Source organism: Poecilia latipinna, unplaced genomic scaffold, assembly GCF_001443285.1.
Source record: "Poecilia latipinna isolate Pla-1442-1.1 unplaced genomic scaffold, P_latipinna-1.0 Scaffold665, whole genome shotgun sequence".
NCBI classification, from domain to species: Eukaryota; Metazoa; Chordata; class Actinopteri; order Cyprinodontiformes; family Poeciliidae; genus Poecilia; species Poecilia latipinna.
In genome coordinates this window covers 19497-44570 of record NW_015113281.1, presented here as the reverse complement: position 1 = coordinate 44570, position 25074 = coordinate 19497, and the positions used below count along the sequence as shown (strand labels likewise).

Here is a 25074-nt window from a genome sequence, read left to right as displayed (position 1 = left end):
GTCAGCAGGTATAAACGGCGTGGCAATGTGGCAGCATCATATTGTTTTCTTTCTGACAATCGGATCAATTCTTAAGGAGTTTCTCTGCTAGCGAGTGTTCAGGGATGTAGACTGAGCGCTTTCTCACGTGCTCCCGTAAACTGAAAGTCAGCGTGAGTGGGCAACGATACAGATTTCAGACGTTAAGCACACACTCACACGGACACATGGGAAAACAAACAAAAGCACGCAAGCACTTTATTTGACCTTAGTCTGTAGAATGCAGTCGACATAAAATTCACACTTTGGGACTGATTCAAACAGACAGATGCAAAGAGGCGCTATAGGCTGACTTATGAAATACTTTAAGGCCTTGAAAAAATTCTCAGACTACTTGAACTCTCCCAAATTTTTATAACTGAGCAACCAAAAGCTTTTCCGTATTTTGTCGGAATTTTACGAGACACAACGTGGAGCCTTCTTGCAAAACGGAAGAAAAATGATATATGGTTTTCTAATAAATTCTAATAAAGTGTGACATGCATTTATATTCAATTTCCCTGAGTCAAAACTTTGCAGAGACTAAAATATTTGCCTTTTCTTCCCCACCAAAGAGCTCAAAGTCAGTCTAATTCAGTTCTGAACTTTGACTGGGCCATTCTAATACACGTCTGAGCCTTAATCTAAACCATTCAATCACAGCTCCGGCTGTCTAATCAGCGTTATCTTTAGTGTTATCTTTCGCAGATATTGATAGCTTTTCCTCTGGGACTGCGCTACATTTGTCTTCCTCCAGCTTCCCAGTAAGTCTGCTGATGCTGACCCTTGCAGCATGATGCTGCTGCATGTTTGCGATGGTGTGTTGGGCAAGTTTTTTGTTATGTTTTTGTTTGTTTTTTTTGTTCCTTACCACACAAAAAAAAACTTTGCATGAAGGCCCTATGATGACATTGTGGAAAAGGAGAACCTTGATAAATTTTGAAGTCAAGCAGCATTTGAATCATTTTATGGCTTCCTTTCAACATTTCAACCTCCTAGGGCTTCAAAGAGCAGATGTATCTCCAACAAGAATAAATTACACACAAACGGACTCCACTTACCAGTAAGGAGAGTGCTCAGGGAAGGTGCTTGCACTGGATTTAATTTATGAAGATTAAAAAGGACCGAATAAACGATTTAATCGCAAGAAGCGTTAAAACCAGCTTTAAATTTTATATCAATTTGCTGTTATGCACAACTTTGTGTTGGTCTATCACAGAAAGTCCCACTAAAACGCAGCCCAGTGGTGATTACTACTTTTTCAAGCCAATTTACTTTTCTGATGCCCAAACTCTGACTTTCAAGTCAACATAGACTTGGAAGTCTGTGTTGACTAAACCACTAATCTGGTTTTGGAGTGGACTCTTCCTGTTTCAATTTTTCTTTTCAGTGTTCCTTCGTCCATAAATACACCCCAGTCAGTCAGCGCGTGTTGTAGTTGGTGTGTGAATAAAGTGCAGTTTGCATGGATCTGTTGTGCGAGTGAGTAAAAACTCATTCATTAGAGCCAGAGGAAATTCCCTCCTGCATTCATACATGCATCTCGCCCTCCTGCTCACCATTCAAAAAAATAAAAAAAAGGAAAAAGAATACAACATCTGAAAATCTGAAGAGCTCAGGCACCGTTTGTGAATGTTAATCACACATAATCACACGTGGAAACCTAACACCCCACAGAACACGCATGAGTACATGGTGACCCTTACACATCCCGGAGCCAATTAACAAATCGGAGTTGATTGGTATGGTGTAAAAAAAAAAAAAAAAAAAAAAAAAAACCGAGAAGACGCTTGTTTAATGCCTTCACGTTGTTTTAAGGGTCTGCATGCTCGGTGGGTGTGTGTTTGTGTGTGTGTGCGGTAACGTGCGCGTCGATGGGAGTTTGATAGAAAAGTCCTGGTGACTTGGGCCGTTCATCAAAGCGATGTGGAGGAGCCGCACGGCATCTGGGAGCAATAACGCTGCCTCTAACCCTTCATTACCACAAAGACCGGGCCCTGGGTGGCAGCCAATGGCAATTTTCACAACCCTCCTCCTCACCTCCCTCCGTTTTTTCTTTCCCTCCATTCTTCTGCCATTCCCCCATTGAGTTGTGTCTTAAAAAAAAAAAAAGAAAAAGTTTAACACAAAGGGCAGTTCTGTTGTTCCGACATGATGTGGATGCAGGAAGAGAGTTAGTTAGCGAGGATAATGAACCCGCTTCAGCTGGTGAACTGGTGAAAAAAAAAGAAGAAGTCATTTTTCACCACTATAGAAGACTTTGGAAATGTGATAAAGACTGGACACTGAAAAAATAAAAAAATGACAACAGACCTGTGAGAAAGAGCAGAGGGGACATCTGAGGAAAACTTAATTAGTCTTTATACAGTTTGGACTTTATTTAAAGTAAGACCACATGTTTATAGGATTTAAATCAGGAACAGAAAACCTTAGCGGAGAGAAGTCCAATGGGAAACTATTAAAGTGGAGTTATTTCAGGTTCAAGTGTAAAAACTTGCAGCTGTTTATGACTCATCAATCTGCACGGTTTGTTCAATAATCCTCCTAACAAATCACCTTGGGCAGCGGACCAGTGTCCACACGCTCTCTAATAGTTCATAAATTATAGTAAAGTGTTACCTGATAACACGGCAAGAATCCTCCTCACTGGTCTGCAAGCTGCAGCGTCCAGATTCCCGACAGCAACAACACTGAAATCCCACGTATGATTGATTGAGTTTCGGCTGCATGCTCTGACCATCTCGGTCTCTAACTCACCGTGTTTCTCTGCTCTTCCTGAGAAACCGAGCGCAACAAAGAGCAAACTCCTACATTAAGACAGGAAGCCTGATGTGCAACAGCTGGCAGAACCCAACAGGTCATTCTTCCTGTTTAGTGACTCACTCCATGAATTTGGAGGAGATACAGGATTTGCATACAGAGAAGGAAGGAAGGAACGGAGGAAGGAAGGAAGGAAGGAAAGAAGCAAAGGAAGGGAGGAAAGGAGAAGGAAATAACCCAATAATTTGGGCTAGTTAGCCTGTTACTGCAGGAAATAAATGAAGGTTAATTTTTCAAAATTATATTTTCACCATGTCCATTCATTTAGAAATGTCACAGCTTCAGACTAAATATGATGTAATTATCAAAGTGCAAAGGAAGGAAGGAAGGAAGGAAGGAAGGAAGGAAGGAAGGAAGGAAGGAAGGAAGGAAGGAAGGAAGGAAGGAACATATATGTTCGTTTTTCTGATGCCCATCAACATGTGCGCTTATTCACATCTGACCATCAAAATGCTAAGAAACAAATAAAAACCTGAAACCTCTGCCGTGGCAACACCTCCGCCACCGCGATGCTCACCACATGTGTGTTTGATGGAGACCAAGTGTTCAATTAGTAATTTCTGGCTTACCGGTTTCGCTGATCGCTAAAGCTCACACTGAGGCGTTCGCTGTTCTATGACGGCATGAAATCTGAGGAATATTTATAGTCCCCCTTTCAGAAAGTCACGTAATCACAGCATCAGAGGTTCCTGTATTTGTATTACTCTGTCAAAATGATGAATGGCAAATGTGGAGAGTCTCCTGGTTTATACACATGAACAAATGTGAAGTCTCTGTTGCACAGTATAAGACAAAACGATAGTGATAAAATGCAAAACTTTGCAAAAAATAAAAAAGAACCCAACTGTCGCAGAAATGTGTTTTTCATTGTTTTACTCTGCTTTTGTTTATTGTTCTGGTACCTTTTCATCCTTTTCCTCTCACATGTGCTTTTTCTTTCAGCATACTGAAAAATAATCGTTTTTTGCCTAAATAATCTGATTTGTTAAATGTCACATTTTTATGTTAATTAGTTTACTTTTACTGTGATTTGAAAAAAAAAGTGTTGTTTGCCTCTGATTGTTTCCCCCTTGCCCCCCCCCCCCCATTTCTTTTTAAATACGGGGGGGGATTATTTCTTCTTGGACTTTTATAAATTTCCTTGGGTTTCTTCAGCTTATGAAAAACACATTTGCAAAATTGGTTGAAAAGTACGAAAGCATGCAGCGGTGTAAATCTAAAAAGAGCAATTTTGATCTGAACTAAACATAAAAGTCAGAACATACTGAAGTAAAACATCCACATGTGTAAGCTAACCTGAGCCTAAAATGCAAACAAGCTTTGAAGGCACACATGGTTTTCATGGTGCACCATTTTCGCTTAACTTGCTTCTTATTAGAGTTCTTGCATGCCTTTCAGATGTGCAGGAATAGAGGTTAAAGTATAAAACAAAAGAAGTTAAAAAAAAGCACTGTCAGATAGTTTAGCTTGAAGGGTTTTTTTGTTTGTTTGTTTTTTAATTAAACAACAGTGGGAATATAGATTTGGCTTATTTCATTTGGAGTGTAGCTAACGACAGACAGTTTCAAACGAGGATTAGGAATTTTTCTTCTTCTTGACCTTGTGCATTTACAGCAAATCCGGGGTTGTAAAACTTCGTTTATGAGCAGAAAAATGTCTCACTTATGTCAAACTGTTGGGATCCAACAGTACGTCATTCTCCAAATCATGGAAAAGTCGGTAACTAAAACGAGGTGTAAAATTTTGTTTACTATGTAAGCTTGAAATTAATAAATGGAATAAAGAAAATAGCAAATGAAAGAAAAGTAGCATGTCGAAGCTTCACACCAACAGAAATCAAGTTTCTCTAACCTCCAACTTCAGATTTATTTGATTCAAAAATATTTTTAGTGAGATCTCATTCAGCAGCAGAATAATCGAGTTACTGGAGTTTTTTTTCACTCCCAAGAAGCTTTTTATTTAACTATTCCGCGCTCTTGCTTTTCTTTCCTTCATCTAACACAAAATTCTTCCTAAATCAGCTCCTTTCCTCAGTTCCTGCTGGACTCATCACTTATTTGCCTCTTTTGTTTAATCTTTAAACACTTCAACAATTCATTCTGTATAGAAATAGCACTACTATTCCATCAAATTGCTTCAATTTCTTATCATCTATCAAAGTATGTTAAGCTTTTTTTTCCATATCTACTTCATCCCCTTAGGTAGTAGAATGACTTCACACCTATAAAAATGTGGAAAAACTCATGGCTTATTTCCTGTGACACGTGTCTGTCGATTTTTCCAAATGTTTTAGACTGTCGTCCTGCTGAAAAAAAAAACGAACAACAAAACATTTATGATTTCTCAGTTGTCAATAAACGACCAGATTTTCAAATTAAATATTTTTTGTACTTAGAAGAACTCATGATGCTACTGTACAGCAAGTGTCCCTGTGCCTTTTTGTCCATACTGTATTTTTTTGTGCCAGGTCCTCTTAAAGTCCTAATGCTATTTAGCAAACTCCACACAGTTGAATTTGGAAAGATGCCTCCCAAAGTCTGTAAGTAAATAACAGTTTGTGAACCAACAAGCCACTCTCTCTTTTTTTGTTGTAGTTTTCTATTATGTATTGTCCTTCACCATCTTTTCTTTTACTTTGCATATCGGCTAAGACAAATATGAGTTCTCATCCAGCGTAGAGAAATTGACTTATGCCCTGTATTTAGCTCCATCTATCCTTCCATCAACTCTGACCATCTTCTCTGTCCCTTCTGAAGAAAACCATACCCATAGCATGATGTGGCCACCACTATGTCTCACCATACAGATGCTGATTTCACCATCTTATATGCCTTACATGGCTTGTAGGAAATCAAAACAGGGACCTTCTTGAGACTCTTTGTTATTTCTATCCTATTAGGGCCAGATATGTTGAAGGTGAGTTACCCCGGACCTCATGGCTGCCACTCAGTTTGGGCTTGTAGACATGTCTTGGTACTTCCATTTTTCTGATGATGGCTCAAAGCTTGAGAGGTTTTCACAGAACCCAACGATTAATTTTTAAAACTTCTTCTTCTTCTTGCTGATGTTGACGAAGACTTTGAGAAGGAATCTGCTTTGCCTGGTCATCCAAACAGTGGAAACAATGCCGCTGCGACCACAGAACTCCTCCCTTCTTCCCAATAAATTCACTCTTTCCAGTCCCCAAACCCTGAACTCGGCGAGGCCTGATTTCTGTCATTCACACCCACTCTATTGCTACCAGTGCTCGCTGGGAATCGTTTTGTCTGCATTCCTCTTTTATTCCCTCTTGTCCTTCTGAAAAGTTCAGAAAGTCCACGGTTGGACGTAAGGCTGCAGAACAAGGTGTGTGAAACAAAGAAGGTGAAGGAGGCAAACCCTTAGTGCTCTCTTCCTCAGCATCTCTTCCTCTGGTTCTGATTTACTAGTAGGACGTCAACCCCTGAAACCAGTACCCCTCTCACCCCACCTTCCCGCCGCCACCAGTCCGGCTGGAGAGCCGCATAAAGGGCTCTTTATTCCAGTCGGACAGGGAGAGGAAATCAGCTTTAGAAGTAAAAACAGAGGGAGCAAGAGTGAGATGGAGACCACAGGGCTGCACATCTGGAGTTATTACAAGGCTCCCTCCCGCTTGCCAAGAAAACGCCGACATTCCTGCCCTCACTACAAAGACGGCGGAGCCTCCGCTCTCATTCAGCCCCACGACTCTACACACATCCATCAATCAAACGTCAAAAATAAAACCAAACACGTATATGCTCAAATGTACAATAAGCACGGGACTAAAAAGAAACACATATGTAGGTCTCAGAGAGGAGTCATCCTGCCCACTCTATAAAGTTCCCTCCCTTCTGCCGCAAGTCCTGCACTCCCTTCCCAAACTTTACAACGCGCACGCCAAAAGAAAGCATCTCACTTCCTGTTCACCTTTGACCCGCCACTTTCTCCCCATAAACCAGCGGAGAAAGAAAAAAAAAAAATCAAAAAAAAAAAAAATAGAAAGAGAGAGAGAGGGGGGGGGGGGGGGAGGGGGTTACAGACGGGAGGGGAGACAGAAAGAACAGAGGAGGAAAAGGGAAAAATGGGGGGCCGGGAAGCTCCACCTCTTTTCTCCTCCATATCTCCTCTCTCCCTCACTCCTTTTCTCCTTCTGCCTCTGGAAGCAGGAACTCGGCGGCCAGTCCCTCTGCCACGTCGAACCTCCAGCCGGTCCACCTTCCCCGCCGAAGGAGAAGAAACCTTCGCTTTTCCTTTTTCCTCCCCTTTTCTCCTGTTGGACAGACGTGTTTTAGGCAGCACTCTGGCGTTGACCGTGAGCACAGGGGAAGCTGACTGACAAAGGGTGGCTCAGCCGGAGGAGATGGGAAAACAAACAAGATGAAGACCCAAAGAAGAGGAAGAAGATCAAGACGTTGCAGGTATTGCATCTTCAAGAGACTTTTTTTCTTTTTTCCCCCACCAGTTTCGGCATGCTAGGAGACAAGAGTGTAGTTATTCCAGTGTTTCAGTGGGATCTGCAGGAGGAAGCTGAGCGGGATCTCGGCTGACCACAAAAATTCTTATCCAGGCGATAGTGAGAGTCTGAAAAAGTTTAAGTGTGTTTTTTTTTAATCACGTTTTGTGTTTTTTGTTGTTGTTGTTTTTTTTTTTATCCTGGCCTGGATCTGAATGGATAAGGGCTCACAAATTTGGGCCTACAGTGAATTATTCACCAACCAGGATATATAAGAAAAATACTTATTTTTCCAAATGTCTCCAAAGAAAGAACTTTTTTTTGGTTTAAAAACACTAATTTTGAGCAATTATATCCAAATATAATCAATATTTTCTTTTTCTTTTTTTTTTCGCTATATGTACATCGGCTGTATTGATTCTGCTTTGTTACGGACAACTGATACGTTCATACGGTCTCTCTGCAGCTTGTCTTTCCTCCTGAGAGCTCGACGTGGAATGCTTCTCCTCACAGCGGGAGACGGGAGAGAATGTCACTAAATTTGCCCGTCAGTGGCCATCACCTCTATTTAACCCCTTCTTCCTCCTCTTCCTCTTGCCTCCCTATGAGTCCCGCTCATTCACCCCTTTGCAGGCGGAGAAATGGGGACAAGAGTCCATCAGGATTTGCAGTAAGTATCCGTCTGACGCTTCTCCAGAGCATCGCCGAGCTGCCTAGCCCGCCTGCCCAGTGTTCAGACTACCTGTTCAGGAAGTAGTGGTTGTACAGTAGTCTGCACATTGGTTAGGCTGGCCTGGGAAACGCACATGGATAACCCCGGTGTTGGAAAAGAGAGCAATTGGCTTTGAGGAGGATCCAAGTTACAGAACCACGGAGCACCCAATTTAATTCATCTGACCAAGCCTTGGCGCCATCAGAAAGGCCTAAAGCTCACCAAGGATTAATTAATAAGTAGAAAAATGTCATGAACGCTCCTTCTATGGACTGGTTTTAGTTAAAATAGTTACAATAAAGATTCTTCTCAATGATATTGTCTCTGTTTTGTTTTGTTTTTTTTCTCCTCAAATACTTTCCCCAGATTTGATAGAAATGCCCCCCTCTCGCAGATCTAAGTAAGGGTTGCCTGACGATGTCACCATATTGTTTATTTTTCTACAGCCCCAAAAAAAAAAAAAAAAAAAAAGAAAAAAAATGCTAACCCGAAACGATAACTAAAGCACAGAGTAAAACCCCCAACGTTAAGCTGCGCCCATAATGGAAATGTGCAATTATGCGTCTGTTTTCCCCTGTGTCAGTTTGTGGCTCCTTTACCTCAAATGACCATGTGAGGAGAAGCAACACGGTAAGCCACCCGGGAGAAACAGGGGAAAAAAAAAAAAAAAAAGCTCCACTCTGTTATTCTCTAGTCAACGTTTTTACAAGTCTTTCTAAAGTTCAGTCTAAAAAAAGTAATAAAAAATACAAAAAATTAGAGTTTACGACTTTAATGCCTGCAAATAACGTCATAAGGGAAATAAAAAGCTTAGCCCCGGCTTTTTATCCCAGTGGGGTTTTTTTTTTCCGCCTCCTTTCTGGGATCCCCCCCGCCTTTCTTCTCTCACCCCCCAAAAAATTTTGCCTTCCAGCCTCGCCTGTGTTTGATAAAGCAAACCCACACGGTATGATCTTCAAAAGCACAAAAGCAAAAGAGGGCAGAAACATTCACACGGTGTCCCATCACAGTGCATCATGTGCAAGAATGCGAACCACAAACCAACCTGTTTCCATTTAGAGCCCCGCCACCGTGAGCCCAAGTTTTTTTTTTTAATAGCATGCATGAGTTGCAGCACAAAGAGAGTGCATGCAAACACACATAAAAGAACAATCCCCCACCCCCAAGGATATTTACAGCTGGGATCCACCAGTCCGAGTTTTGGCTTTCTGGCAGCTTTACGGCAGGAGAAGGGAAGCCCAGGCTAGTCCAAAGAAAATATACCCTACAGCCACAAATCGTGTGAACCATCTCATAGGAAAATGCTTTTAAGCACTTATTGTTTCCTCATTAACCAGTTTTATTTTTTCTTTTTATCGGCCTCAGTTCACTCCGTCTCTGCTTTGGAAAACTTTTCAGCCAAAGAGGTCGTCATGATTCGAGGAACTGGCACTCGCTGCGGTAATACAGACCAGAAGGTTCCTAAAAGCGCACACACACACATGCGTGTACGAGCACTAACCAAAACATCCTGGCATCAGTGAGTTTGGGTTCAAAGTTATTATTAGTGTCAAAGAGTGATGTGTGTGTCGGCATGTGTGTGTATGTGTGTGCATATGGTTTTCTTTCTCCCTTAGCGAGGGTTTTCCCCAAGTCGAGATGCAGCCAATGAAACGGCGGCGAACAACATATGTTCCTGCTAAAAACCTGCTTTCAGTGATACATTTTTTTTTTTCGTGAAACAAACAAGCAAAAAAAAAAAAAAAATCATGGGCCGTGTTTATTTTGGCAATGTCTCCGCCCAGGTTTGGACTATGAGCCCTCAGGACAAGTCCAGCCTTTAGTGTAAGTGTGACCGAGAGGCCAGCATGTAAAATGTTAAGCTTGGATGGAAAACATGCGCATGCTTTGCAGTGCCCTCCAGGTTCACCGCTGAGCTGCAACACCAAATGCTGAGTGTTGGTCTTTAGTCTCCCTGCACCCTCGGAGGCCATGTTTGAATAAATATACAGTAAAAAGAAGAAGTGAGGAAAGGACGGAGAAGGTAGACGAAACAAAGAGGTAATGAAAAAAGCATTCACACCCAAGCATTTTTTTTTCCAATTTTTCCACATTACAAAACACACTTAAATGTACTTTTATTTTTACAAATAAATATCTGCAAAGTGTGGCATGCATTTGTGCTCAGTTTAGCCTCTCCTCTCTTGCCTCAGTGGAAGAGTGGGAAGAGGAAAACTGTTGTTGAAGTCAGATGAAAGCTGATATATGTGTTAGAATGGTCCAGTCAAAGTATAGATCTAAATCTGGTTGAGAATCTGTAGCAAGACTTTAAAATTGATATTCAGAGATCGTCTTGATCTAATCTTACTGAGGTTGAGCTATAATCCAAAGATGAATGAGCAAAAATGTTCTCTGGTTGTGCAATTCTTGTACAGACAATCCCTAAAAGACACGCAGCTGTCACTGTAATAAAATATGATTCTGTGCAAAGCTGCGTAGTATTGGCTCAGGGAGGCTGAATACAAATTGATGTCACATCAATTTATTTTTTTCCTACCATCTTGTAACTGCTGTGTTTCTGTCACTAAAATAAAGTCAATATCGAACACACGAAAGTTTCTGGTTGTAAAACGAAATCAGGAAACGTCGAGTACAAAACCAAAGGTTTTAAACCACCGGCTCTTTTCCTCCACTACAGTTGGCGCTGACTCCTTTTCAGAAACACTTTCCCTCCTTCCATGCAGTCCTTGTTTCTCCTGCAGCTCATCCAGCTAACAAGAGCCACTCCTGGCTGCAGCCCTCTCCTCTGCTGCAGTCCAGTGCCCCCTCTTTGAAATGTTTATTAGAACCAGCTTGAGAGTGACTGCGTGTGTGTGTGTGTGTGTGTGTGTGTGTGTGTGTGTGTGTGTGTGTGTGTGTGTGGGGGTGTGTGTGTGTGTGTGTGTGTGTGTGTGTGTGTGTGTGTGTGTGTGTGTGTGTGTGTGTGTGTGTTTAAAAGGCTCAGGGGGCTCTGGTATGCACATGTGTGTGCCAGCTTCAGTGTCTGACATGTTGGGGGGTCTGCACTCTAAAAACAGGGGTCTTCACATACACTCAGACACACCCACACACCCACACACACACACACACACACACACACCTCGGATATCAGTGAGTGGAGTGGCTGTGGCTAAGGCCTGGAGAGGGCGAGGCTGTGGTGAGAGTAATGAACTTCTGCAGAGCATCACTGGACGCCCCTATCATCAGCTGGCAAAGCAGATAAAATCTTTTTTTAAAGACAATCATCAAACCTGATGGATGGTTACAAGGGGAAAGAGATGAAATGCATTTTTCATTGGAAAGTTGAAAAGGTTGGCATTGTGCATTTGCCAATTTGCATCAGTTTAAGTTAAGACTTAAACTGATTCTAGACTATTTTCCATACAGTAGATTGGCTGATTTTTTTTTCAAGACTTCATTACATTTTTGGTTATTTTATGAGGGAATAACTGTGTGATGTTTCATTAATTCCTCATGGAAAACCGCATTTTTAATTAAGTTTTATGGAAATGATTTTTTTTCCAGTTCTATTGTCTAACATTAAATGGATTTTTTAACGTTGCTCAAAGTGATATTGAATTTCTAAATGTCCAAATATTTTACATAAGCTGTCATATAGTATCCTAAGTTTTTACCCTCATTATGTTAAACAGGAGTAAAGGACTTTAGTTTTTAATAATAATTATACAGCATAAAGATAAATCTGGCCCTGTATCCGATTTTCCCAGTATAATAATAACAATCTAAAAATGAGAGAGCAAAATTTTATCTTACTACTAAAAGTGGAAAAACCCCCATCTAATATTGAAAAAAAAGATCACTAATATTTGTAATGTTATCCAACTAACTTATATAGGGTAATTTAAAAGTTTATATAAATACTAAAGCAAACACACTAAATAAATACCAGCTACATTGAACAGTAAGTTTCAAAGAAACGTGCTTACTGAGCTTTTTGCTCCTCTGAAAACTGTGACAAAGGGAATCTATTGAGAGCGATTAGCTAGGCATGCTGCGGGCCGCTTTACATGCCCCTTCCAGCTTTCAAACTGTGATTTTATTTATTTTTTATTTTTTTGCAAGATTAATAAGTAAAATGTGGTTCTTCTTTAGTTTTAAACATCTTGGCTGTTTGTGTTTTTCACAACCTAAAATATGCCCAAAGAGCTACCTTTGTTTGTAGCTGACGGAACAGTGTGCAGCAATAGGTGAGGGAGGGGCACTGTGCCTTATGTACCAACATATATTTTTCTCTGGCATCTCAAGTGTACAAGCCCAGAGCCTTAGTAGCAGCGAGATCCTCACTGTGTTTGTGTGTTTTTGTAGGGATTGTTTGAAAGAACTCGCCTCATCATCTTTGTACCAGGACAGAGACTCCGCGGTCAGGACGAACCAGTACTCTTTGGCTCCTCCCTTCATGATGCCGATGTTGTTGATGGTCAGCCAGCCCTTCCTGATCACCTACAAAAATAACCAAATTCACACAGGAACACAGAAATGATTAGAAATTCAGAAGAACGGATTTAAAATCATAGACATATCCACTGACAAATAAGTTCAGAAATGTAATTTCTGAAAGTGCTTCTATGGGAGATAGAAAACATCTTTCACACAAACTTTCACCTACATTGTTTTTTTTTTGTTTTTTTTGACACTTCCTTTTCTACCTGACCTCGTTCTCTCCTCATCACAGACAAAATACATGTTTTATTTTTCTTAATTTGCATGAATTATTTACCTTGTACCGATCGTTAACTCCTCTCTCCGGCTGAGTGAGAATGTGGAGAGAATGTTACAAAGCTATTGCCAACATAGGGGAGGGGGGGGGGATTTTGAGAAGGCCAAATACACAGAGTGGTTGTAGCTGCCATTACTGCAGCTGGGGGGCAGCAAGCAAGGTGGGGAGGAGGAAGGATGCTAAATGGCTGGAAAATGGTTTTTTCATTGGTCATGTGCTATGGTGCAAAGGCTTCACTGCTGCACAGCATACGGCATTTACCATACAGATTGATATGGTAGCTTTTAAAGCGAGAAGGTTTCAGGCATTAGGTTACGTATTTAAACTCTTTCTAAAGTACTTTATCGCAATGTTACAGTGACCTAGCGCTCTTTGAAATAAAAGAAATCTTAGCATTCTAGGTTTATCTTAAACCTTCTATGAATTTCATGAAAAACATCTGCATACTTGCAATTTCTCCAGTCTGACTTATTTCAAATTAATTACTACAAACTGGAACTTCACTGCAGTAATTAATATATGGTGGTAAATAATACCTAACAGGAATGAAAATGCAGTTTGTTTTATTTTAGGAAAACATTTCAGTTTTTGGAACGTCTTTTCAGTAAGAAAATTAACAAAATTGCTTACTACATTAATCAACTACTGCTTCATTACAATCATGTCACTGCCAAAACAAAATATTACTAAGTATTTTTGGTTTAGTTGCTTGTGCAAATGTCTTAATACACTTGAAATACCACAAAACTAACTTACAAGTAACTTTTCCATCAAGAGATTGAGATTGTTTTAATAATTCCTTAACATTGACAAAAACGTGGTTGCTTCAAGTGTTTACAGATATTTGGACTAGAAACTAGACAAAAATATACACAAGGACTTTGTGTTTTTTGCAGTATTTTCTGTTTTATGTTGACCAAGCTTAGACTTGTCTCTGACTAATATAATCAGAAAATCAAAAACAAAGAAACGATTTATTGCCAAATTCTTCCTTGACATTTCTTTTCACTTAAAATAAATAAAGTAAAGATATCACATTAAGAAAAGGAAAAAAGGAAAAAAAAAACATCCCGGTCAACTTCTAAGTGTCCTCTATAACTATTCTCCACAACTACAATTAAATGCATTACAGTGGGATGGTTTAATTTAATCCTCCAACATACCATATGTGGCAAGACAAAACCTACACAGTACTCTTTAAGATGTCAATAAAATTTATTTAGCAAAATATCAGAATTTGCATTTCATTTTTTTTTTTTGTTAATTTGGTGTTATGGATACTTCTCAGTTTTTATGCTTGTGCAGTGAAAAGTGAGTTGGTTGAGGTTGCGGCTGTAAATGGGTAGAAGACATTCTTACATACTTTATGTGGGATTCCATTGCACTTTGTGCTGCCCAGTAATGTAACTGATTTCCAGCATTTTATTAATTAGGGGATGGAAAAAATGTGGTTCCTCCATGCCATTCCTGCCAGAACTGACTCTCTCTCACCACAATGACTAAATGTTTCACATTTTCACCTGCAGAATGTGAATACTCATAAATATGTGGTTCAAGCTACATTCTGAAAAGAATATGCATTATTGTGTTTATTGACACCCTGGACTTCTGCTAAAAATAAATGTAACTGCAGATCAAAAACTGGATAAATGACTTCCAGTTTTCCTGGAGAATAAGGGAGGTTAAAAAAACAAAACAACTAAAACAAAGCTTATTGTTAAAGAACTACAACATTTTATATTTGAAATATTATTCCACTGCACAAAAAGCTACATTTACTTTTTAGACAGTCTTTTCAAGACAGCTGATAATTTTGGAAGTTGCAGGGGGGGATCTCCACTGCAATTAACGTAAAGCTTTAGTGTGCACAACACACACTAATCAAGCTAAAATGAAACTTTTGAGCATTTTACATGCTTACAAACTCACTCCTGAGTTGTGCTTTGCCTTCCGCGGCGTGAAGGTGCAAACGTAGCAGAAGCTGTGGGGTCTTAAACAGCAAAGAACACCCAGCTCTAAACAGGAAGTGAAGTTCACCGCTTTGTTTACAGTGTGCCCCTGACCTCTGACCCCAATCATGGTGCGTGTTATGACAACTGAAAACAACAGGGGCGCCATATGTGTCTCACACTGCAGGCCTTGTAACTTGTCTGTTCTTTTGAAACTTTGTGTGAATGGAAAAAGGATAGAGAAATGCTCTTTCGGGACGTTTACTGTTTTTATTTTCTCTTATTATCCGCTTTTCTTTTTATCCAGTTAAAGCTCCAGCTGGTGAGAATCTGTGGAGAACCCCTCCAAATTGAACTTTTGGGGTTTTTTTTAGATGTAATAGCACATTGATATTAAAGATGCAAAAACAATATTAGTTTTTAGCAAGTAGATTGTTGTAAAATATCATGTTTAGTATCCTAACTGTACTGGTGTGTTTAACAAAAGACAAAAAAAAGGGGGAGAGGGTGGAGAGGGAAACAGCTAAGCATCTGCCATCTACAAGCACTTAAATTACAAAAAAAAAATAAAATAAAAAAAAACAAAACTAATATAACCCACACAACATCCAGGGTTTGCGGCCATCTGTGCTTTTAAAAAGAAAAAGCTCAGACAAATACAGAAATAATTTACCTCAAGCTCAAACATAATGAAGGCTACTTGCAGACAGACATGCATACTGCAAAAGTGCAAACTCAAAACTCACCATGATTTCATCCTGCAGTAAAACCCCAGAGAGGAAAACAAAGGGGGGAGAGGGGTGAAACAAAGAGCAAAAAGAGAAAGAAAACAATTAGAAGAATCATAAAGCGCTGTGAAAAAAGTATTTTACCCTTTTTCTTTGTTCTTTGTCCAAGTTTTAAGTCAACAAACAATTTTATTATTTGGACAAAGGTGAATGAAATATATTTAGAAAAGGGGATAAACATAAACAAACCAATGTAGTCCAATGTGGAAAAGGTTATTGACCCCAAAAACCTAATAAAACACTGTGGGGGAAAAAATAAATAAAATCCTATCAAGTGTTTTTGATCATGAGAATCGTGTCATTGATATCATTATTGGGAATTTTAATCCACTTTCATTTTCAGAATTGTTGTAATTCATCACTGATTCCTCACGTTTCTGAACATCAAGTGTCTGTTTGATATCATGCCAACGCATCTCAAATGACTTTAAGTTCAGACTTTGACTAGACTACCCCCAAAACATTCATACTGTCTTGGTGTTTGAGACAGCACTAGCTGTTGGTGTGTTTCAAACACAAACCCAAATGCCTTTGGGCTTCAGATTCATAAACCTCTGGTCGGACATTTTGCTTCAGAGTTTTCACGTAGAGAGCAGAATTCAAGGTTCATGAATAGCACTGCAAGTCGTCCAGGGCAATCAAAATACCACCACCACCACGTTTGACTGTTTTTTGTGAGTTTCTTTTTCTTGAAGGCTGTAAATAGACGTTCACCTTTCAAAAACATCCATTTTCCTCTCGCAGACCACAGAATATTTTCACGTAGGTATTTGGGTTCATCAAAATGTTTTTTGGCAAGTGGAGAGGGGCTTGATGTTCTTTTTTGGTTAGTACTAGTTTACGTCATGGAGCTCTCTTTATTGTTGAATCTTAAACAGTGACCTTAATTTAAGTAAGATGTCTGCAGTGTTTCAGATGTTGTTCTTGTTTCTTTTGTGCCCTTCTGGATGAATCAGCGATGCAGTCTTGAAGTCATTTCGGTGCCCCACTTCTGGGAAGATTTTCCGCTGTGCCATATTTTATCGTTCTGTTATTGTTATATCTCACTTTGTCTCTCTGGAGCCTTGGGAATTTGTTTTTGAATTACTTTAGCATGCTTTTATTTTTTTTCTTTTTGAGATTTTTATGTGAACTTCATCTGGTCGTGCAGGTTTTGTTTGAACAGCTTCTTGATTGTAAAAGTCTGGCAGTGATCTGGCAGTGTCCTGGGTGTGGTTAGCGTGACTAAACTCGGTTTTCCAACAAAGATTACTCACAGCTACTTCAGGATTTAACTGTGAAGTTGCAACTTTTCGCATTGGGACAGAATATTTTGGGAGAGGTTTTATTCTTCAATAAAAAAAAAAAAAAACAATCACTTGAAAACTACCTTTAGTGTGTACCCAGGTTTAACGGGGTCTGTAAAAAAAATTTAATTTGACGATTTAAAACTCTTAAGTGAAACAAAAGTAAAATCCACAAGCAAATTAAATCACTGACGTCAAAGGACAGACATTAAAAAATATTTTTAAGACGCCACTTAAAAATACAAGGTGCCCTGACCGGGGTTTGAACCCGCAACCTTCTTGCCGTGGGGCAACAAAGCTGACAACTGCTCCACCGTTGCAGCCCGAAACAATTATGCATCTGATATTTCCCATCCAAGGTTCTCGTGTGCTGACAGCTTTGGCTTTCAGCAAAGAGCCAAGAAAGTTTGACGCTCCTACAACTGTTGCCGATTACCATGCAACATGTACTACAGATGACTGCTGCTTTGCGGAGGAATCGGAAAGTTGCCAGTGGTAACAAAATACTGTTTAGCTGTGCAACATTTAACATGAGAGGAGACACTGAGCTGAGTGCCGACAGAAGGAAGCCTGAAGGGAAGCTGCATTTAGTCCTCTGGTTGCCATCCAACAGATCAAACACATTTCATTGAATTCAGTCCTAGGTTACGGTTATCACGAAGCTCAAACGTCTAACTTTTACTTGGAAACCAATGTTGATTTGGGGATGTGAAAGTGGGCATTTCTGATCGTGGCACCTGATTTCCAGCCATCTTCTTCTTGTTCATTTGATTGATCCTCTGCTGAGCGCTGCAAAACAAAAAGAAGCAGGAATAAGCCCAGTGAACAATCCCATGACTTCAAGAAAGACATGTTAGCAAAAAAAAAAAAAAAACTCACTTTGCGAATCCAATGAAGTCTTCATGGTTCGTATTCATGTAGGACAATTCAATATCAATCAGCAACATAACCTGCATAGAGAGGCGGACAGGAAACTGTCACAAATGATGCTTGCTTTGGTATTTAGTGAAGACATTTTCCAGGTTGAACATGAGAAACATGGATTTGTGATGACATTTTGATGTATTATTTAAAATGCAGTTAGGGTTAAACTAAATAAGTTTCACGTTAACATACAAGCAACAACGAATTACATCTTCGTCACATTTGTGATGAAAACAGAAAGCATTGCTACTACTATCTATCACTGCGCACAGTCAGAGAAGAATAAAGATAGATTTAAGGTCAAATAGGTTACTTCAAGACACCAAGAACATTAAGGAGCTCAGCTCTGTTGCTCGTAACACATTGCATTTGGTAATGTTTAAATTGTAAAAGCAGCAGTTACTGAGAACTGTATGGACCCGACAGTAGAAAAAAATCAAATAATCAAATCAACATGTTTTTAGTTTCTGTTTGGGTTTGCAAACATATCAATTGTATACCTAATTCTTAAGATAATGATGTTTTCCTTGATAAAAATCTTCATCTGGATGAAGTACATCTCTGCATAAATGTACAGTGATGTCACAGTGATGGAGGTTTTTTCCTGTTAAGTTTCTACTTTCCACTGTTGCTACAAGCTTTCTCAGCTGAAAAGTAAATGACTTTATGTCATTTGCTGATAACATGTTGTGAATTTGTGCTGCCTGAAGAAGCTGACTTAAAACTTAAGTCGCAGCGGACAAAGGCAATTAGCACAATATTCAAGTGGAAACTAGATATCTTAAGTGAAAAAAAAAATTAAATCACAATTAAATTTCACTGTTAACAAAGGAAATGTTTTAATTAAAACTTTGCATTCTCTGCATTCTTCCCAGTTGCAGCTCTGGAGTATTTCTAGTTGTGAAAACAAAACTCACTTTCTCTTGATTTGCAATCCGTCTGTACAGGCACAATTTAGGTAAAGTCTAATTCAAATTTACTAAGCTATCTCCAACTTTTAAAGAAAAATACGGTGTGATGGCTGCAGTTTCAGCCACACAAAATATTTTGCTTTTTCCAAGTGTAGTAATTAATTCACAGAGAAACAACGGATTGGTTTTGGCTTAGAAATTATTTATTTCCATAATCACATAAAGCTTTATTTGAAAATAAGTGGGCAAGTTTTCCTTTACACTGTTATGTGTGTAAGACTTGATTAAACTCTTGTTTTTGCTTTGCGAGTTTCCTTAGTGGCAGCTGATCTGGTCCCTTGGCTGACAAACTAAGAGGCAGAAAAGGGGTGGAGCAAGCCAATATGGAGACCTGCAAATAAACTCTTAACAAAAACTCATGGAGGGAAATGAGATTGGCTCACGTTAGTGTCAAGTTGGGTTTTTATGTGTTTACCCCCTTTTGATCAGTCGGCATTTAAGTTTCTCTCTGTCTCGATCTGGAAGGTCAGTTTGTTTGAATTGGTGTCGTTTTGTTGCCAGTTCTTTGAGTAGAGTTTGGTTACCTTGCCCTCTTTTATGGGACCATAAACTTGTTGTTTTTAGTAGTCCAGCCAGGTTTGTTTCTAAGTTGAATAACCTCCCCCCCCTTTTCTTTTTTTTCTCTACGTTAACCTCTGCCTGACTGCATCACTGCTTCGCCCCTCGCATACGGGTATACAAGACCATGGTTATCTTTTGTCTCATCAAATATCATATAAAACTTGAGATAAATGAATTGAAAAGGTGAATACGTCAGTAATTATTCTCATCAGTAAAGCGTTATGCTTGGTTTGTTTTTTCAGTCTTACCTGACCCTTGGTGCGGTTTTCTCTGTCTCTGATGTGCTGAGTGACGATTCTCTCCATCTCCTCTCTCAACATGGGATACTGGGCCAGCTGTGAGCACAGAAACCAACAGGTAGGCAGCAAATAAACACACACAGTCAGACGTCAAACATACAAGCCCATACTAAGACACATAATCACACATTCAGCGTCGCTGAAACGACACCTTAAAAATCTAGTGTGCTCTGAGGGTTCTGGGGTTTGCCACACACTCTGCTCTTACCCCGACATGCTCTGTGGAAATTTGCTAGATTGGATTTCAACTCCTGAATATGTATTTTGTCGCCAATATGGGGGAAAATGGATAAGAGCAGAATCTGTGATATTACCACACAAAAGACAGAATAAACAATGTTCCTGGCAGAAAAGCTTCCTCTTCCCAGCACACCGCGGGTCTTTTTCCATGAGCTCATTGCAAACCCACAAACACAGACGCTGGTGGGCCTCCAATGTGACACGAACACATTTTGCCGAAGTGTGAGGAAAGAAGAAGAATCAAAACCAAAAGGAATCAAAGCAATCGTGGTGCAAAAGAAAATAAAAGAAAAGAAGGATCGCTGTTTCTGTTCAAGTTACAATGCGTCTTTTAATGTCTGTCTGGTGCTTTGATGGACGAAGGGGTGTGTCAGTGGACCGCTCTTTGGTCCACAGGCTGAATTACTGCTTCCTGTGTCCAATTACATCGCGGATGATGGGACCACAAGCTGGGGAAAAACATGGGTCTGAAATTTTCAAACTATGGTGGCACTAAAGGTTGAACTATGACCTTGTAAGAGTTTGAAACAGATGATGAGTGAGCATTTCTTTAAGGCCGGTTTGTCACGGATTCCCTGTGTCTACATGTTACAGCTGCCTGTAAGAAGTCAGGGCTGGGCTTGATAAAATTACTCTTCTGTGCAGCACTGAAAGATAACTGGAACTTGCTCTGCGTGAATATTTGAGGTTTTCTGCATTTCTACTCACTCCATTTTTATTTGAGGGAGATTTCCCTTGTCCAAATTGGAGGCTTAAGGATACGAGATGTAAATTATTCAGAGGGCAGCCGTGAGTTAAAAATGTCCTTATTGTTCCAACATGGATGGAGATGTATCTGACGAGAAGGATGTTATGGTTTTTGAAGCTTTCACAATCACAACATAAGGAGAAAACTTTAAAACCTTTAAAAATGCAAAGCCAGCAGATGAGTCTGACTCTCCCAAATTAAAGGGAAGCATGACGCATTGTAGCTTGAAGTCAGACACAGGATTTTAGAAACCAAATGTGTTTGCTATCTTAAAAAAACTGCATCAGAAACACATCACAGACATAAATCGAGCTATTTTATTTTCTGTAAAAATATAGGCATGCAATGCAAGGAGTCCAGGGACAGACGGGACGAGATGGGGAGGAAGATCTTAAACTGGTCCCTTTGCAGATTTCTCTAAGCATAGTGTATTTAAATATAGAATCAATACGTATTCCATGTTTCAGAAAAGAAAATCAAGCTAAACATCTGACAGAGCAGAGAAATCCCAAAGAGGTCACGCTTATAGCAAGCAGCAGGTTTTACAGGTGTGGAGGATAAAGAGGATGAAATGGAGAATAAAGAAAAGAGAAATAAAGAGACACTCAGAGCGTGCCAGTTAGTTGGTGAGTGATCCAAAAAAAAAAAAAAAGTTCAGTGTATTTAACCAAACTTACGAAGACAGAAAAACACAAACCTGTTTCCAAAAAAGTTGTCACGCAAAATATACATATATTATTTACATATATATTTATTCCAAAGCTCTGCCAGGGTAACAAGAAAAAAAAAAAAAGCAAAACTTTGTCATCTCCAAAATACAGGAGATCTGCAAAGCTGAGTTAAAGTCATTAAAAAAAATAACTGGAGAATAAAAAGGATCATCTGCAGCCAGTCTCTATCCAACTGTTTCAATAGTGAGTGCAGATACACGAATTTAACTTAATAATGTCACAGCATCATCTTTAAATGCATTTGACGCATTTATGTAAACAATCTGATCTGCCGCTGATTTTTGGACTTAAAATTCTGCAGTACAAACATTACAACTTAGAGATGCCATGTAAGCCACAAATACTCACCTCTACTGCTTTAGAATGTATGCAAGTGCTGCTTAAATGCTGCAGCAATAATCCAATAGTAACAATTATTAATGTTATCTCGCACTATGCAGATTCTCCGTTTGCACTGAGGAAGTTCCTCTCAAATTAAATCTGAGCTCTGTCTTCCTCCGTCTCTGCTCTGCTTCAGCATCGCCTCCAAACGATCTACTTGACTTTTGAGGGAGAATACTTTTTCTGCCATATTTTCATCTATAAAACTTACCAGATTCACTTTGTCATAAAATATCTAAACATTGTGTTGAAGCAGCCTAATTCCTTAATGCGATGAATGTCTATATTTTTATTTCAAACTTTAGGCTAACATAACTACCTGATCTGAACTTTTATATTTAATTACATTTAGGTTAGTGTTTTAGCTTTTTTGGAAACAAGGTTAAATGATTTTAGCCAAAATAAATTAAAGGGTTTCTAGACATTAAGAGATTAAATAATAAATATAATTATCTAATACATGCATTTAATAAGCTGGAAAAAAATAGGGTCAATAACTTGAAGAGTTGGAGACAAATGACAACAAAAATATACTTAAAATCCCAATTAAACGGTGTAAGGATAGACTGATATTTGCTGGGCAAATCTTAAATCTGCTTCCCCTTAAATGTCTATAAAATCTTTATTATTTCTTCTTTTCATTACTTTTTCCAAGCTAATTTATGTAAATGATCTAATTTAAACACATAAGTCTTACACATAGTGAACTCTTAATGCTCCTGTGTTTTTCATTGAGTTATAAACTCCCCATCCTAAAGATTATATGATTAGGTAATGATTAAGTAAAAAAAAAAAACTTATTGATTTTCATCTTCTTATGGACTCACATTAGTGTCAGTATATGTGTGATATTAATGGTCTTTCGTGTTTTTAAAACACTTTGCTATTACATCATTTATCGCCAAATGTGATACATTATTATTATTACTTTCGTAAATAAGAAACATTTGATCCAAGTTAAAATTACAGTTTCTCAACGAATTATGAACACGCAAATTATAAATCAGCACCCTTATGGCTGTGTTCCCAAAAATATTCAACATCCATGGATTTTTACAACTTACAACTCAGCATTGACAAAATTCAAATTTTTTACTTTAAAATTACTTTGTGGAAATGCTTGATTTGGCAATTTATACTTTACACTTTACTAAATATAAAGCCTCTAATGATGTACTTTAAATCAAAGTAGCTAAAAACATCTCCAGCCATCAGTCTACCCATACCTGTTAGCTTAACAGAGATACTCAAAGTGGCTTCTATTGACTTTGCCATTTTACCTTGTGACTACACTTCTGAATGGTGGAGGTGAGTTCGCTCACTACCATATCTATACACTTCAGTGTAGGCTCCTTCAGCTTTTGGATCTGCTTTTTCACTATGGCCTCAAAGGCCAGGTCAGGGGTGAATAACCCCGTCCTGTTGGGATAAGCAGGCGGCACGAGAGAGGGAGAGAACGGGACGAAAACCAAAAGAGACCAAGAGAAAAGAGCGAGTGAAGGCACCAAATAAAGGGTTGGGACAGGAGATAATTAAGAAGTGAGGAAATTAAAGGTTGAATGATAGAAAAATAAAAATGAAAGGGGAGAACGTAGGACACAAGAGATTGGAGGTGGGAAAAGACAAGAAAGAGGTTGGGGTAGGGGGGGTTGGAAGGACAAACAGCACAGAAGGAAGAAACTGCGAGTGAGATATTTGGTTTTCCCTGAAGCCATTCTAAAACAGGACAGTGCTGGAGTCTCTCTCTACGAGAAAAGAGGAAACAGAAAGAGAAAGACCAGAGAAATAGTTAGAAATAGAGAGATCCCCCAGCTTGAACAACTCCGCCAGCCAAAACTCAAAGCAACACACAGCAAGACTGCAGATGTGCACCTGGACGTTCAGCCAAGACATTCCCCCCCGCCCAGCAACCCTCCCACCCAAAGCGCTGACCCTTTCTCCTCCCATCCTCCGTGTCCTTCGACTTTCAGCTGGAGCCAATTCCCAACATATATTTCCAAAGTTCTCCAAGTGGTTGCAGGCCTGTTGAAATCATTTGGTCACGGTGGATCCATTTGGATAAAGACTTTTTGCTCATTGCTCTTGGCCCAGCTCTGAAACATGCGTCCCCGAGGCACGCCGAAGAGCCGCTAGGCCATAACTTTTCATGGCTGCAGGTGCACGGCTGCAGTCCCACACACGTGAAAGTTTGGAAGCTGACCTCATCCGAGATGGTTGCGGCGGTACAACTTACATCCTTCAAAATGTGCTAAGATGTAAGCAAGGCCAATTAGTACAACTGAAAATGAACAAAACAGAAAACCTGATAGAAATTCGTCTTGAGATTACGTAGCTTTTCCTTGTCAGCAATCATATCCTGATGACTTTCAGCTTCCACACTGGATTTCTTTTCACCGCACAACTATCAACCATATGCAGCCTGTCCAGCCAAACCCGTCTGAAGCAGTACAACAGGCAGGCAGGTACACAGCAGCCCACCCTGCCACTCCAGACGCCCCCCTCGCTGTCCAACAAACGACAAGGGCTGGAGGTAGCTAGGCGGTTACAGCCACAGGGAGTGAACGACTGAGGGATGAGGGTTGAAAGCAAGACTGAAACATGTGCTAACCACTGTTTGTTTTGGGGTTTTTTACCTTCTTGGTACACTGCCTAACTGTATTGACTAGTTCAGAAATGACCATGTCCACACATTTGGTGCAAGGCTCTTTAATCTTCCCAATCTGCCTTTTCACAATGGTCTCAAAGGCCATGTCCGGGGTGAAGAGGCCAGTTCTGTCCAACACGGAGAGAACAAGCCACAGGACGGCAAAAAAAAGAAAGAAAAGAAACGACAGAAAGGTGTTGAAAATAAGAGAGAAAGGAAGACACAAGGAGGGTTGGGTGGAGAGAATAATGTTAATTTTCAAGATTTACCCTCCGTTTCGGTCACCAAGCATAATCACACACAACTTTAGAAGAGAAGAAGAAAAATTAAGCAAAAGAAAAATATCTTTTTACTTCCTATGCTAATACTGGCTTATTGAAGATTGGTGCAATCTCAAGAGGATATTTCTAGAGATTTAGCAACTTATTACAATATTAGCATTGGAATAATACAATAAGTGGAAACTTTCACATTTCCTTTTTGGTCTTTGTACAACATGAAAAATATAAGGCACAACAAAAATGGTGAGAAAATGTAATTTAAATATAATCCAGTTAAATTATTGCAACCATTTGGCAGCACATTGCCAATATTTAATAAACCAGATCATGACTGGTTATGACAAACAAGATAAAATAGACTGTTGTACAATACCATCAATTTTTAATCCTTTGAGGAGTTTTTAAAAAAAAAAAAAAAATATATATATATATATATATATATATATATATATATATATATATATATATATATATATATATATATATATATATATATATATATATATATATAT

At 39.3% G+C, this 25074-nt stretch overlaps 1 protein-coding gene across 12 annotated transcripts in view; it reads right to left on the bottom strand.

Moving 5' to 3' along the window:
- The window catches only part of dnm1a (dynamin 1a), a 52603-nt gene that overhangs the window by 9262 nt on the left and 18267 nt on the right, over positions 1 to 25074 (bottom strand). For 5 of the 12 annotated variants that reach the window (XM_015044223.1, XM_015044220.1, XM_015044217.1 and 2 more), the window contains exons 10-16: positions 24271 to 24409; positions 19487 to 19573; positions 17662 to 17732; positions 17520 to 17571; positions 15455 to 15466; positions 12760 to 12789; positions 12369 to 12482 (exon numbers count right to left, since the gene is read on the bottom strand). In XM_015044223.1, the coding sequence (XP_014899709.1) occupies positions 12369 to 12482; positions 12760 to 12789; positions 15455 to 15466; positions 17520 to 17571; positions 17662 to 17732; positions 19487 to 19573; positions 24271 to 24409 (505 nt within the window). Of the gene's footprint in view, positions 1 to 12368; positions 12483 to 12759; positions 12790 to 15454; positions 15467 to 17519; positions 17572 to 17661; positions 17733 to 19486; positions 19574 to 22917; positions 23057 to 24270; positions 24410 to 25074 lie in introns of all 12 variants that reach the window. The other 7 variants (XM_015044228.1, XM_015044229.1, XM_015044225.1 and 4 more) reach the window with 3 other exon arrangements.